The sequence below is a fragment of the Equus caballus genome, chromosome 23 (genome assembly GCF_041296265.1).
Source record: "Equus caballus isolate H_3958 breed thoroughbred chromosome 23, TB-T2T, whole genome shotgun sequence".
Classification (NCBI taxonomy): Eukaryota; Metazoa; Chordata; class Mammalia; order Perissodactyla; family Equidae; genus Equus; species Equus caballus.
The window spans coordinates 63991108-64007681 of NC_091706.1; the positions used below are offsets into that span (position 1 = coordinate 63991108).

Genomic DNA, 16574 nt, shown 5'->3' on the forward strand with positions numbered 1-16574 from the left:
CATATTGCCTTTAACAGCCACAGACATCAAAGCATCTCTGCCCTATTATATATTTTTTATACAATTATGGCTCTCCTAAACTAATTTGCACTGTTTTAGAAATGTTTTTATGTGTAATCCAAAGATGATCGGCCTATTTTTCTGCCTATTCAGTTATAGAAATTGTCACCAAGTAATGGTTTGTTAATGAAAATTATCTTAAAGTCAAAGGAAGGTGCGCGCAGAGTCACAGAGTAATCAATCCACACACATGCGCAGTACTATTTATTTGTTCACAAAATGATTAGGGGACAGACATTATGGTGTGTTTGTTCTATATTCGTGTTATGTGGAGGTTTATATACTGAAGTTCAGTTATGCCACATTCACAGGGAAACGGATCGACACTCCATTCATACTCACTACATAAAAGTCTCTTTAAAGTTTCACAGGGAAATGACCATAACACCACTGTGACCAGATGTCTCTGGCTGAGTTTCAGAGATTTATTTCTTTTTCTTCCATATTACATCAAATATCACGTGGTCCTCGAGTGGTCCTCCCGGTCCCCTGTGACCGGTTGGGGGTCACAGCGCCTTCGGCGGCAGCCCTTTCCCCTTGGAACGCGGAAGGAATAACGCCGCTTGCTGTCGAGGCATGGGAACACTTGCTTGCTTCTGATGATCATCTGATTCGGGAAATACAAGTTCATCTCCATCTATATGTATTTTAAAACAAACAAAAAGATGGTGTTCTTTAAACTGTCAAAATGCCTCCCATCCGTTAATCTCACATTTTCTCACATTAATCTCACAACCGTTAATGAACTGCACAAATACCATACTGCTCCGACTTTGAAAAGTTAAAAGTGGATGAATACGGCAAATTTATCAAGAATCTAAACAGAGCACTGATGAACAGAATGTAATGTTCAATTTAAGCAATAGTTAAAAATAAATCTATCGTGATGTGTATCTATAAAACAACATCATTGCACCGGAGGGAGAGACCAATTGCCTTGGTGTCTGTCCTCTTTGAGTTGCCCTCTCGTTCCTATGCTACCGGTTTTCTCCTACCAGATTTTTGTGGCTTAAGGGCATTAGAGTCTTCTGTTATGCTGCAGGGTGAAGCATGAAGGGTGAGTCTATCTGTAAACGGTTAGGACTACTGTACGCAGGTGGAGGAGCGTAGGGGCGGGGTGAGGTGGGCCCAACTCCCCTCCACCGGGTAAGAGTCTCTCCTCACTGCCTCTTCTGATCTTGGGGGAGGAGGCAACTCTTCTTTGGACTCCTCAGAGCCCAGGGCCCGCTCTGTTTTAGTTCTTAATATCTAGAAGTAAGTAGAACTGTCATCCAGAGACCCTCAAAACTGTCTTAGACTTCAAAAAGAAAATGAGACAGCTTGTTATGGGTTAAATTGTGTCTCCCCCCCCCCCAAAAGGGTCTGAAGTCCTAACCCCCAGACCCTGTGAATGTGACCTTATTTGGAAATAGGATCTTTACAGGTGACTAAGTTGAGGTCATTGGAATGGGCTCTAATCCAATATGATTGTGTCCTTATAAAAAGGGGAAATTTGGACACACACACATACACAGGGAGAATGCCATGTGAAGATGAAGGTAGAGATCAGGGGTGATTTATCCACAAGCCAAAGAACTCGCAGATTGCTGGCAAATCACCTGAAGCTAGGAGCGAGGCCCGGGACAGGTTCTGGCTCACAGCGCTCCAAAGGAGCAAACCCTGCTGACACCTTGATCTCGGACACCTGGCCTCCAGGTGTGGTCCTGTGTTATGGCAGCCCTAGCAAACTAATACTGAGCTACACTAGGTATTCCATCCCGTAAACAAAATACGAAAAAAGAGGGAGATGAGTCCATGTGGCTTTTCTCACGCTGCCAATCTGCTAGAGTCTGAAAATGTAGGTGGGAGAAGTTGAAGTAAGGCTGCGAGGTGGGCTAACGTTCTGCTTTCAGCGGGCCCACTGCAGCCTGGTGCACTTCCAGGCCCAGAGCCTGCTGGGAAGGGAATGAGTTTTCACAGTGAGCATTAGAAATGGTGATCAGCGCTTCCAGCTGCTTGTGTCCGACCACGCCTAGATGAGTCCTGCTGAAAAATGACTGGAGTGTGCCAGAAGGACAGGTTGTTATCTGTGCAGCTACGCTAGGATGAGTGAGAACTACTTTTTGCCATGAGTGCATCGAGCCACTGTGAGTGGAGAACGCAGACATCAAGGGCCGCTCCTCTCTACTGGCTAGCTCTGTGACCTTGGGCAGTCAGCTAGAGACATGGTTTCATAGAAACAGTTCTACTAAGAAGAAGAAGTCTTTTCTTACTTGTCATCTTATTTTTGAAATATATTAATCTAATTGTCTCCAAATGTAAAATATTTAGGGATCCTTCACTATTCAAGGGTCGAACCTAAAATAATAAAAAAGAAGATTACCATTTCAACAAATACTTAAAAAAATTGTTATAAGGCTACTTGCTTATATATAAAGCATTAATTATTCAGATATTCTATTTAAACTCACCCTTCAAGATAAAATAGTCTCAAAAAAAAAAAAAAAAACAGCTAGAAAAACATCAATCAAAGGGAATGGATGGTGTTACAAACTCATATTGATAAAATTTCATAAACATGAACATCATAGGTTAATAAAATCGGAAATTACTAACAAGTAGAAATATATTTAATTTTTAAATTAACTTTAAAAAAACCATTAGTAACTAAAAGGTTATCCTGAGAAGACTCTTCTGTTTGTGAATTCATTTTATCTGACAGTAAATGTGACTGGTTCGCATTTTGAAAGCTGGGAAAGTGTATCTTATTGTTTTCTGTAGTGGAGTTGTCTTCACAAAAGCTTTTCCCACTCTGATATTGTTTAAAGTAGGGCAAGATCTCGCAGACAATTGTAACTACTTCCTTCATCCTTTTCCTACATAAACTCCTTTTCGATGGTTCATGCTATTCCCCAAATTTAATTATTCTTAAATCTTCAGTGGTCTTCTCTCAACAAAATGGCAGTTTTTTACTTTTCGATTTTTACCTATGTTTTAAATTATTTGTAGCAGAGATACAAAATTTTTATTTTACTGTGAATCTGTGAAATCCTCGTTGAGAATCTTAAAGACAACTTTGGTCATACACTTTTTCATCTTTTTTTGCCTGTAAAATTTTCCTTCACTGGATGCAAAATTATACTGTTAAGTGAAAATTAGTAATAAATAAAAGTAACTAAACTGAATGTGGGAAGTAACATCTATATTGCATGATATAAGTAAATATATCATTTATATGAATAAATAGTACATTTATTTATATCATGACAATCCTACTTTATAGAATGCAACTAAATATCACAAAATAGCTCCTGTTGTAGTAACAAAATTAACCAGTTCAACTTTTGGTGGTTTTTTTTTTTTACTCTTAGTTAAGCCTCCAAATTAGCAGGTACAGTAAATGCACACTGAACCTTCCTGTTTCCATTTTCAGCCAGTAATTCATTAGTCACATGATCTCAATGTACAATCACCTTCTTGAGGGGGACGGTCTGGATCCATTCCGTGGAGTTCACGTCAAAGATGTCCACTGCATTTTCACTGTACACTGAGAGATATGGGGCATTGTAACCTGGAAGGAGGGCAGGAGGTGACAGCAAGCGTGGGCTTCATGATTCATTTTTTAATTGGAATTTTTGTTAAGATAATTATAGATTCACACGCAGTTGTAAGAAATAATACAGAAACATCTCTTGTACACTCTGTCCACTTTCCCCCAACATAACATTTTGCAAAACTAGGATACTGACATTGATAGAGTTGACCTACCCATCTTAGGCAGATTCTCCAGTTTTACTAGCCCTCGTGTGTGTGTGTGTAAAGTCTGTACAGTTTTATCAGCTGTGTGGGTTCATGTATCCACCACCACAGTCAAGATACAGAATAGTTCCAACACTACAGGATCCCCCAGGGTACCCTTTTAGAATCCCAACCCCTCCTTCCTGCCTCTCCCTCCTTCCCTAGCCTCTGTCCTCCATTTCTAAAATTGTCATTGCAAAAATGTTATATAAATGGAGTATTCATGGTTAATTATACGTGCTAGGCCCAAATGCATTTTGAAAAACACATCAGATTGGAAACCTAGAAGAATCCCATTGTAATATTCTTATTATCACATAGTAGCTGACTCAAAGTATTTTTTTAAATAGACAGGGTTTAAATAAACAAAAACAATCTAAGTAAATGATGCACATGGGTCAAATCATAGAGCGCAACACATGTAGTAAAATTCTGGCAAAAAGCTTTCTAACACTCTCATCTAACAGCAGCTTTATTAAGTAACGTCATAACATTTCAAAATCTGTGGCTCCTAAACTAGTTCAGCTCACGACAAGAGTATGGTATAAGGTTAGAAAAGTATATGTGGAGAGTGAAATTAATGAAGAAAGCATTGAAAACTTCCGGCTAGTAAGATTTTTGGAACTTTCTACTTTGTTAATAGTAAACTCTTATGGATCCTAAATAGTCAGCTCTCAACAGGAATGCGTCTCCCCAATTGAACAGCCTCAATATAAACAACAACTCTTCCCATGCTGCTGTTGTGCCATCTCTTTGCTTTTTCTTATAGCCAAACCCTTGCAAGTGTTATCTGCCGTCCGTGTCCTCCACTATCAGCCCTACTCACACCTCAGTCCATGCCAATCTCCCTTGTGCCGTAAACCCTCTACTAAAACTGCTCTCACTACAAGTCATCAACCATCAGTTGTTGCTAAAACCAACCAGCACGTTTCAATCTTTGTCTCATTTGACCATTCAGGGAACTTAACCTCCTGGAATTCTCCTTCTCAGTTTCCTCTGTGACCGTCCCTCTAATAATTGCGTTTCTTGGTTCTCTGATCTATGCCCGCTTCTCTTCTCATTCTCTTTACTCTCCCACTGGCAGTATAAACTCAGCATGTCCAAGAAATCAAGCTGACAACACCAGAAACTAGTCATCGATTTTAGCACAAGTGGGATGACCAGACGTCATGGGCCCTGATCTGCTTCAGTATGACATACAGAGCACTATTTATGAAGGATTCTTACTAAAAGCCTTTAGAGCGCCTTTTCAGCCATAGGAAATTCAGGGTGTAGAGGAAGAAGTTAGAAAGCATGAGGAAACAGATCCAGATTGTGGAACATCCTACAGGATAACAAATCAATGGCGTGGAAGACCACTCAAGATTAGAAGATATTTAAGAGAGAATAACAACATGCAATGTGTTATTTGCATGTTGTTCTTTGGACCTTCTTTGGATTCTGATCCCAAGAAATACTACTATGAAAAGAGACATCTTTGTGATAATCAGAGATATTTGAATATGGACTGTATGTTGGATGATAAGAATCATTGAGGGGGCCAGCCCTGGGGCCTAGTGGTTAAGTTCAGCATTCTCCCCTATGGCAGCCCGGGTTTGATTCCCAGGTGTGGACCTACACCACTTGTCAGCAGCTGGCCATGCTGTGGCAGCAACCCACATACAACATAGAGGAAAATTGGCACAGATGTTAGCTCAAGGTGAATCTTCCTCAGCAAAAAAAAAAAAAAAAAAAAAAAAAAAAAAATCATTGGTGATTTGATGATAATAGCATCATGGGTGGTGATAGCAATGTGGTTTTGTGAAAAAAATGTCCATATTTTTCAAGGTGCAAGCTAAATTGTGTACAGGTGGAATGACAATAATGTCTGGGATTTGATTTAAAATACTTCAATGATGCAACAAAAAAGAAAAAAGTTATGGGGCCAGCCCAGTGGCGCAGTGGTTAAATTCACACATTCCGCTTCTCAGCAGCCTGGGGTTTGCCAGTTTGGATCCCGGGCGCGGACATGGCACCCCTTGGCAAGCCATGCTGTGGTAGGTGTTCCACGAATAAAGTAGAGGAAGATGGGCATGGATGTTAGCTCAGGGCCAGTCTTCCTCAGAATAAAAGAGGAGGATTGGCAGTAGTTAGCTCAGGGCTAATCTTCCTCAAAAAACCAAAAAGAGAAGAAAAAAGTTAGATTATCATAACCCTTCCTCCCCTGCCCATCTGAGTCTGCCCCATCTCGTGTTTTATTATCTCGGTAAATATCAGTGGCATCCACTCATTTGCTCAAGTAGGAAATTTGAGAGTCATTTCTGATTCTCTTGCCTCTCAGTTTCCACTTTCAATCAAGTGTGAAGTTTTGTCAATTATATCACCTCAGTATCCCTCGGATCCTCTCCTCTCCATCCAAACTGCCTCTATCATCATAATTTTAATCCACAGTTTCTACAACAACCTCATAATTGGTTTCTTTTTTTTTTTTAAAGATTTTATTTTTTTTCCTTTTTCTCCCCAAAGCCCCCCAGTACATAGTTGTATATTCTTCGTTGTGGGTCCTTCTAGTTGTGGCATGTGGGACGCTGCCTCAGCGTGGTTTGATGAGCAGTGCCATGTCCGCGCCCAGGATCCGAACCAACGAAACACTGGGCCGCCTGCAGCAGAGCGCGTGAACTTAACCACTCGGCCACGGGGCCAGCCCCTCATAATTGGTTTCTTGACCTCCAGTCTCACCTCACACTATCTTTAATCTCACCATTGGAGCCTAGAGATTTCTCTGAAATGCAAATCAAACTATGTCAATCTTTGCATAAAATCTGTGATCCAGCTCATGAGAACCCCTCCAGCCCCATCTCTTGAACTCTCATCTTGAACTCTATGCCTGAAACAGTCTCAAATTATTATAGCTCCTCCTAAAATCTGGTGTGGATGGCCTGTTCCAGTTATGACAGAGTAGCTGGTATTTGACTTACCCTCCCACCGTTAATAACTATAAAACTGGACAAAATATATGAAGTAACTGTTTTCAGGTATTGGATACAAATAGCACAGGACTGCCATCCATAAAAGAAGGGAGAGACAGGAGATGGGTTCCACGTTCCCCTAGCTTTTTGCCTAAGGGCAATTTCCAAATTGCTGTGCAGGAAAATGGAGCCCAAGTGGACAGTAGAAGTTTTGCCAGGCAGAGGAAACAGATTCTAATGTATCCGGAATTTCAAAGGCAGAGTACCAAGAATAAAGGGCCATAAAAAGATGCCCCAGAAATCTGCATGGCAGTTCTTCCAAGGTCCCTGGCCAAGTCCAAAGGTGAACACGGACAGAGCAAGACTCCACGAGACCTGCTCAGGGCACTGAAAGATGGACAGAAATTTCATAGGCAGGATGGTGCTGGAAAGATGTTAGATGTCTGGCTCAGACAGAGCCTGTTGAGACTCCAGAAAGGCCATTCTTTAGGAATAAGTGCTAAAACAAAAGCAAAAATAGGCACACCCTAGCAAAATCTGAATCCAAGCCTCAGCAAAACTCTGATAATCCATCACTAGATTAATTACCTCCCAGAACAAAGCACACAACACTCTGTAGAGTAAGATATGATATAATCCAGCATCTCTGTCATAGCATTCATAATGTCGAGCAGAGGATAAAAAATAATAAGACATGAAAAAGCAGGAAAATAAGATCCTTATTCCAGAAAAAAAATAGTCAACAGAAGCAGACCCACAGATGAGCCCAATGTTAGAATAATTTTAAATAATTATGATAAATTGTGAAAAATATAAACAAATCAGCAGATAGGGGAATTTCAGTGAATAAGTGGAAATTTCAAAAAAATAATTGAAATTATAGAACAGAAAAATATAATACCTGAAATGCTTAACAATTTCTGGATAAAGTAGGGAAAAAAGATCAGTGAAAATGAAAATGGAGTCAAAAATTATCCAAACTGGAGCACAGAAAGAAAAAAAGATTAAAAAATCAAAACAAAACAGAGCCTCCATGACCTGTGGAACAATACCAAGGAGCCTAGTATACATGTAATTGGATCCTGAGAGGAAACAAAATAGGTTAGAAAAATTTTTGAAAAGATAATGCCTAAAAATTTTTCTAAAATTTATGAAAGATATAAATCTACAGATCCAAAAACCCCAAGCAAAATATATACAAAGAAAAGCACATCTAAGCACGTCATAGTCAAATTGCTGAAAACCAAAGACAGAAAATCTTAAAAGCAGCCAAAATGAAAAGACCAGAGAACGGCAATAAAAATGGTTGATTTCTCATCAGAAGAAATGAAGTCAGAAGACAACAGAATGACATTTTTAAAGTGCTGAAAGAAAAAAACACTTTCATATTTTTAGCCGGCCTTCCCCCTCCCCCCCCAGGTTAGATTAAGTATCCATCCTGGGTTCTCCCGTAGAATCCTGCACTTCCCCATCACAGCACTTGCTTAATTATCACTCTCGTCTCATGACTGTAATCTTCATGTCCATCTTATCATGTTTAATATTGTGCCCTTAACCCTTAGCCTAGTAAGTTGCTTGTATTAAGTACTCAATTACTATTCTCTAAGCGAATAAAAAGGGCTATATTTAATTTATAAAATGATGGCCTGCATCAATAAAATATGAACTAGGCTAAAATAATTTAGGGACATTATGTGTATACTTTACATAAGCTAAACCTTAAAAGCAAAAAATAATGTACTTAGTAACTATTTCTTATGGTCTGTTAATGCTTATGTGTAATGTATTTCCAGTGACCCTGAAGGTACATATTTAGGAGCTTATAAAAAGCAACAACTGGGATTAAGAATATATTCATGGTAAATTGTCCTATGAATATAGTAAAAATTACAGGCTAAATTATTTCAAATGTATTACTTAGATATAACTTCATTAGGGCTATTCTACTTAAAAAGACAGACAAGAAAAATCTTCAGTGATATTGTTTTAAAAAATAAAAGCTGTCATTAACAATATTTCGACCTAGGATGTAGAGTTGTAATAAAAAGGCAGGAAAGATGCGGAAAGACAAGGGAACAAATTGTAAGATAGCCTTACGGCAGTACGTTGGAGTTGCTGGCCACATCAGTTCAGCTGGCCTGGATCTGAGGCCCCTGCTGTCAGTGTAAATTCCAATGCTCTTAAAACATAACAGATATTCAATACTGGAGATCTCAATTGCACAGAGAGCATCCACTGGTTGACGTGCAATAAACGACAGTGTAGGGTCGTGTGAGTGGAGCATCCTGTATGGGATTCCTTCTCTCTTCAAAGGATATCTCAGGAATCCTGACTGGAATCCTATACAAAGCTGTTCACCGAAGATGGCCATCCACTGGACATTGGTTGGCGTTTGGAGCTCTTTAAATTTTCTGTGAGAAATTTTCTTGCTTTGAAACAGCTCATAACAGAAGACATGGCTTTTCCGAGCTACACAGAGGCATGTATGGGCCCCTTGGCACACTGTTCCAGAAGTCATGGTCTGGCACCCTTTGGTTTCTACCAGCTTGTGAACATCAGTCTTTCGTCCATCCAAAGCTGACATAGGAAACAGTTGCACATGGTGACGTCTCCCTGAGATCACTGCAACCATCTGGCCATGAGGGATGAGCTCAATCTGATGAATATGCTTCATGTCACCAACTCGGATAATTTCTATACAAATAAACATAATTGTAAGTCATTTTCAAATTCAAACTAATTTCTATTTATTTCAACCATTCTCCCAATTTTACCCTAAAGCAATTAAGAAAGGTTCCAATAAAAATGACCTGATAAATTTTAATGTCATCAATTTGAGTAATTTTTCTACAAATATAATGGCATTACCTTCAAACTAGCAATGTTTTCTAATTTACTTTTATTTTTTATTGAGGCATAAGTGACATATAACATTACATTAGTTTCAGGTGTACAACATAATGATTCTATATTTGTATAAGTGATCACCACAATAAGTCTAATTAACAATCATCACCATACATAGTTACAAAATTCTTTTTCTTGTGATGAGAACTTTTAAGATGTACTCTCTTAGCAACTTTTAAGTATGTGATACAGTATTACTAACTATAGTCTCCGTGCTATACATTACATCTCCATGACTTACTTATTTTATAACTGGAAGATTGTACCTTTTGACCCCCTTCACCCATTTCACCCAACCCTCAACCCCCTCTCTGGCAACCACCAATCTGTTCTCTGTATCTATGAGCTCTTTTTCTGTTTTTTAAGATTCCACATATAAGTGAGAGTATATGGTATTTGCCTCCCTCTGACTTATTTCATTTAGCATAATACCCTCAAGGACCATCCATATTGTTGCAAATGGCAAGATTTCCTTCTTTTATATGGCTGAATAATATTCCAGTGTGTGTATGTGTATAGACAGATAGATAGATAGATATATCTCATATCTTCTTTATCCATTCATCCATCAGTGGACACTTAGGTTGTTTCCATATCTTGGCTATATAAGTAATGCTGCAAGGAACATGGGGGTGCATATATCTTTTCGAGCTAGTGTCTTCATTTCCTTCCAATAAATACCATGAAGTGGAATTGCTGGAATTTCTTCTTTTAATTTTTTGAGGAACCTCCATATGGTTTTCCATAGTGGCTGCACCAATTTACATTCCTACCAACAGTGCACAAGTGTTCTCTTTTCTCCACCAACACTTGTCATTTCTTTTCTTTGATAATAGCCATTCTAAGAACCACAATATCTCATTGTGGTTTTGGTTTGCATTTCCCTGATGATTAGCGTTGTTGAGCAGCTTTTCATGTACCTGTTGGCCATCTGTATGTCTTCTTTATAAAAATGTTTATTCAGATCCTTCTCCCATTTTTTAATCAGATTGGAGTTTTTTTTGCTACTGAGTTGTATGAGTTGTTTATATATTTTGGATATTAACCCCTTATCAGATATATGATTCGCAAATATGTTCTCCTATTCAGTAAGTTGCCTTTTCATTTCTTGATGTTTTCCTTTGCTGTGCAAAAGAATGTTTTCTTATTTTTAAACTCTCTCCAAATTATTACACCAATGAATTTGTCAGCTTCTAATAAAATCACAGACATAAGCACACAGGATAGGTTTGAGAAGGATAAAAAAGGATAAAAAGAGAAGGATAAGATATCAAAAATCATACAGGTAAAAAACGGTAATTATTCGAGAGATGATTTAATTACCTTAATAACAAAATTAGCATAATAAAACACTAAACTTAGCCTTGAGATTCTAGGCAGTGAGGCAAACACCTCTCAGTGTCTGACAAATGCAAACATACTACTACTTTAAGGGAAAAAATGTCCTGTTTTTTTCTGGCACTAAATTGATTCCCTTATAACACAAACATTTGTTGAGTGACTATTACGTGCCAGGCACTGTTCTAAGTGTGTGAGATACTGCACCAAACAAAAAGAGACCAACCAAGTCCCTGCCCTTGTAGTGGACACTTGGTGGCTCCTTCATGGGCCTCCTCACCAGGACTGAGTCACACACATAGCAGGGGAGGCCTTCGATGGAGAGCGTGGCTACTGTCCTTCAGATGCACGGGTCTCCTTTGTCTCATCTATCATTAGGGTTCAAGAGGACAGCTGTATTAGAATGGCTCCTCTTCATTTCATCTAGTCCCCATTTCTCCCTCAAAAACCATGAAAGCAAAGACAAAGAACTCTGCAGTCTTATCTGGGAAATATCCAATTTTATGTTGGTACTCATGGTGGTGCCAGTGTAATAGTGGGGGAGAAGGGAACCAAGCAGAACTGTGTTTTCTTTCATGCCCCAACGTGAAGATGATAAACTGAGTCCTTACAGTGGACTTACTAGATAAAATCACCTGTGAAGAGACTTAGACTCCAGGGGATTATGGATCTCTGGAAATTAGAAAAGTCATCATTTGACTTGAAAACACATCAGATCAGATGTGCAAGATTTCTTTTGCAGGAAAAAAAGAGAACAAATCTGATATTACCATCATTAGAATTTAAAGCTATTCCAGAACAGAAAAGACTCTCCTTACCATCTATGGTAACGTGCACAACGAACAACCCTTCTTCATTTCCCAGAGCGATTCTTTTGTGATCTACATTTGATACATAAATAAAAATGTCAAGGATTGTTTTTGGCAAACATTAAGTAAAGCTAATAGTATTAACTGGAAAAATTTATCAATATTGAAAAAGTTTAAAAGTCAAATTAAATACATATTTAGCATATATAAAAATGAAAAGAAACATAATAAGAGTAATTAATTTGCATTATTATTCTTTCAGATTATAGAAGTAAGAAAACAAAATATGACTTTTCTCAATAGAAAGATCATTATAAAAGAATCGTTATAAATACTTGAAGAAAATATAATATTCAAGTAATGATATACCTTAAAATTTACTATCAATGGTTGTTTCATGAATGAAGAAATTTTATAACTTAATTTGTCAGGGATCTTGGCTTTGTGATGTATAGTTTTAGCAAGAACTAAGACTCAAAGTGCAAAGATAGCACGTATTGAGTGAAAGCCTTGAGTACAAAGCACAAAACTTTACATAAATTGGTTCACTTAATCCTCTCCATAACTAAAAACAGGAATTATCTGCATTTAACTCATGAGCACAGGTGTGCTCAAAGAAGTTTAGTAAATAGCTCCGTGTTACACAGCAGTAAATAGCTAAGTGGCTCTTATTGTCACCACCACCTAATACAGAAGAAATGAACTGTGGGAAACAAATATTCTTGTTTAGTGACAAAAGTTGGAATATTGATCCTAGCCATTCATTCATTGATTCACTTATTTTTATTTATTTATTAAGTATTAGGCATTGGGACTGCATATTTAAAGGACAGACTCTACCGTCAGGGAGGTAGTCTACGCTGACTACAAGGGCCACATCCCTATGTGACACCCTTGGGGCCGAATGTATTTGGGAACTCCGAATTTTTCGGTCTTGATAAAGGTATTACTGCGTATTAAAGAAACACCCTAATATGCGGGGCCTGGGGAACCATCACGTAATCAAATCTACTATTTTTGCAGAGAATCCTGCGAGTAGTCATACCGGGGGTGGCGGGCGGGAAGGATCCCCCAATAGTCTCATTCAGTCAGGTTTTGCTGACAAATGAGTTGTGAATAAAGCGAAGGTATCAGGTTCTGATTCCGGGGCTGTGGGGAGGGGTACGGACCTAGTGGGGTGAATGCTGTAAGTCCGTACCTATGATTGTCGCTGTCTGGGTGGTTTTGATCAGGGGTAGACTGCTATCACAAGCCTCTTTCAGAATGTAGACAGAGCGGTCCCCGGAATGACGTTTCCTCAGTATCTTGTGCAATTCGCTCAGCACTCGCACCCACTCACTCCTCTCATTCTCGCTATCCGCTAATATTGGAATTGAATATCTGTTACTAGGTGCTGAGAGCTGGGAAGCTGTGACCTAGAACAAGTTAAGGAATATCTAGGTTACAAGAAAGCGGACACTATATGCCAGCCTGTTTAGCATTTTCCATTAAACTCACCATTGGCAAATGACACTTGTAATATTATTACCCTCTTCTTGGTTAGTAGGGTAAATGACATGAGCCTTAGAACCCATGCCAAAAGCAACACACCCGAATCACTTCTGTATTGATCCACTTCTGTACTGATACTGGCTTGCTCTGACTAAACAATATATTGTACTTCGTCAAATGAAAATGGTTACCATTTATTGAGTGCTGACTCTGTATCGGGAACTTCTCTAAGAAATTTACATGTGTTAATTGATTTACTCCTCACAGAAACCTAAGAAGGTAGATACTACCATTCTCTCCATTTGACAGGTGAGGAGATGGGGGGTACAGCAGGGCAGGACGCAGGCAGTCTGGCGCCAGAACTCCCACTCTGAGCCTCTCAATTTCTTCTTCTCAATTGAAGAAAGTGATTTAAAAAAAAAGATTTGCACCTTTTGATGTCTCTGAAACGGCAATGTGTCTTGCAATTACAATCATCGTAGTCAGTTGTGACTGATGCAATGTCAGAGGGTTTTTGTTGTTGTTAGAATAGAAATATTCAGAAATACTTATGCTTTCCTGACTGCTGCCTGCCAAAACTTATATCATTACTAGTAAATGGCAAATCAAATTTAAATTTAAAAATATATAATTAGGCTGGCAGAAATCTAAGTTTATATATTATCAGTTAAGCAGCATGACATAATAAATTCCCACTCTGAAATTCAGTTCTAAATGGCTAGGTCCTTGTAGGTTTCTTGGTGGTTCGGTAGAGTGTAAACAGATTTATATCCTTGGGCTAAGGAACTAAGAATACTTCTGTCTGGCCTTTGTTAAATACAAGATTCATAGGTTGATTGTAACCATATGGGTCACAAAGGGACAGCAGTCCTTTGCTTTCTCTGTCACTTTATTTAACCCATTCCAGAATTGCTTTAATTTTTTACATGAATTTTAAAGAGCAGAGTGTCTATTTTTTAAGAGATTGCAAAACTACACACTTTTCCAATTTTTCCATGTGGTACTCTTGGTTTGAATTTGAATTATAACTTCAAAATCTTGCTAATTTTCCAAAGTGCCTCTAGTTTTAGAAGCTGCACATTCACCCTACTGCAGGTCCATGATGACTCGTCAGACGTGTAGGTCTCACCTTGAAGTACGTCATCCCTCTTTCTCTGTCACCGTTTGTTCTCTCTTCTTTCCTCCCCCCCAATACCATTCTGCTTTGTAAGCTTCTCCTGTGTTCAGCCATGAATCTGACATCTGTCCTGTTGCCTCAGTGTAGAATGAATGGACACCCTCAGGAATAATTGCATTTTAAGTCTTAGATTTAACTGTAGGATGCAAAAAGCTATTTATAATATTTTTGAATAAGAATAGGGGGATAGCTGTATTGTGGCAAGTGGGAGGGAGGGGAAATGATCCTGATCGCTTCTGAAATCCCAACCTTCTGTGACCTTCAGCAGCCCAAGGAGCCTTGACCCATGAGGACACGCAAGACAGGGATGAAACACAACACAACCAAAGGATCCAAGGGCAGCATGCACACTCACTTTAAACATACGGAGCATTTCCTTTTTCTTTCCCGGAATAAAATCAGAGGACCAGACGGGACTGACAGAAAATGCTCTGTCCCTGTAGGAAAAGCAAGATACTGAATGTGAGTAGAATCGCCTAAAACTGAGTAAAACAACACAGAAACATAAGTCTCCATGTTAATTTCATTGATTTGTAACACTATTTTCTGTAATAACCGATAGTGAGCACAGTAATGCACCAGCAGAAACTGGCCAGCAGCATATTATCAGAAAACCCCAGTTAGCTCCGGGCTGTCCCTGCCTCAGAGAGTCCACATGGATCTGGAATCGGAACACCTGTCTGACTCCACAGCCTCGGCCCCTAGAATAAGGCCCAGGTGCCCTCAAATTGGCCTATCTGATATATTTTTTAAACGTCACTCAGGTATACTTGCCATGTAATAAATTGCACATATTTAATGCAGGCAGTCTGCTAAGTTTTGATTTATGTATACACTTGTGAAACCATAACCACAGTAGAGATAATGAGTGTGGCAGTCATCCCCCCAAATTCCCTGGGCCTGCTTTGTCACCCCTCCCTCCCCAACCTTCTCCTCCCCGCTCCCCAAGAGCAACCAATGATCTGCGTCCTGTCACTCTAGATTAGTTTTCATTTTCTAGCATTTATATAAATGGAAACATACAATATGTATTCTTTTCGTCTGGCTTCTTTTTCTCGGCATAATTATTTTGAGATTCACTCGTGTTGTCACATGGATGAATACTTCACTTCTTTTTATTGATGAGTAATATTCCATTGTATGGGTATGCCACAGTGTATCCATTCACCCATTAATGGATATTTGGGTTGTTTCAAGTTTGGGGCTATTTTAAATAAGGCTGCTATGAATATTCATGTATGTCTTTTATGGACATATGATTTCTCTTGGGGGAGTACCTAGGAGTAGAATGACTTAGATCATATAGTAGGTGTGTGTTTAAATTTTTAAGAAACTGCAAAATTTACAAACTCTTTTCCGAAGTGGATATGATTTACAAAGCAGTGTATGAGAGCTCTCCACATCCTCCCAACTCTTGAAGTGGTCAGTCTTTTTAGTTTTAGCCTTTCTTACAGATGTGTGGTGGTATCTCAGGGTGGTTTTATTTGAATTTCCCTAATAATTAATAATGTTGAGCATCTGTTCATGTGCTTATTTGTCATATGTGTATTTTCGTTGTTGAAGTATCTTTTCAAAACCTTTACCCTTTATTAAAAAATTGAGCTGTTCCTTTTCCTTTTTAAAGAGTTTACTTGTTTTCCTTTTCCTCTCCAAAACTCCCCCGTACATAGTTGTATGTTCTTAGTCGTGGTTCCTTCCAGTTGTGGCATGTGGGACGCTGCCTCAGTGTAGCTTGATGAGCAGTGCCATGTCCACGCCCAGGATTAGAATGGCGAAGCCCATGGCTGCGGCAGCAGCATGCAACAACTTAATCACTTGGCCATGGGGCCAGCCCCTGTTTATTATCTTATTATTGAGTTTTAAGAATTCTTTATACATTCTGGATATAAATCCTTTGTCAGATATTTTATTTGCCCTCACTCTGCAGCTTCAGTTATTTCTTTTTTTTTGAGAAAGATTGGCCCTGAGCTAATATCCGTGCCCATCTTCCTCTACTTTATATGTGAGAAGCCTGCCACAGCATGGCCCGCTGAGGGGTGTGTTGGTTCACACCCAGGATCTGAACTG

General features: G+C 39.0%; 1 protein-coding gene across 7 annotated transcripts in view; it reads right to left on the reverse strand.

Moving 5' to 3' along the window:
* Window positions 1–251: 251 nt before the first annotated feature.
* Window positions 252–16574, reverse strand: part of LOC100064928 (serine/threonine-protein kinase MRCK alpha) — a 58639-nt gene continuing 42316 nt past the window's right edge. For 4 of the 7 annotated variants that reach the window (XM_070248801.1, XM_070248802.1, XM_023627539.2 and 1 more), the window contains 7 exons: window positions 14863–14944; window positions 13038–13254; window positions 11849–11911; window positions 8883–9479; window positions 3513–3610; window positions 2313–2397; window positions 252–697 (listed from right to left, as the gene is read on the reverse strand). In XM_070248801.1, the coding sequence (XP_070104902.1) occupies window positions 567–697; window positions 2313–2397; window positions 3513–3610; window positions 8883–9479; window positions 11849–11911; window positions 13038–13254; window positions 14863–14944 (1273 nt within the window). In that variant the 3' untranslated portion in view covers window positions 252–566. The remainder of the gene's footprint in view (window positions 698–2312; window positions 2398–3512; window positions 3611–8882; window positions 9480–11848; window positions 11912–13037; window positions 13255–14862; window positions 14945–16574) is intronic. The other 3 variants (XM_070248803.1, XM_070248799.1, XM_070248800.1) reach the window with 1 other exon arrangement.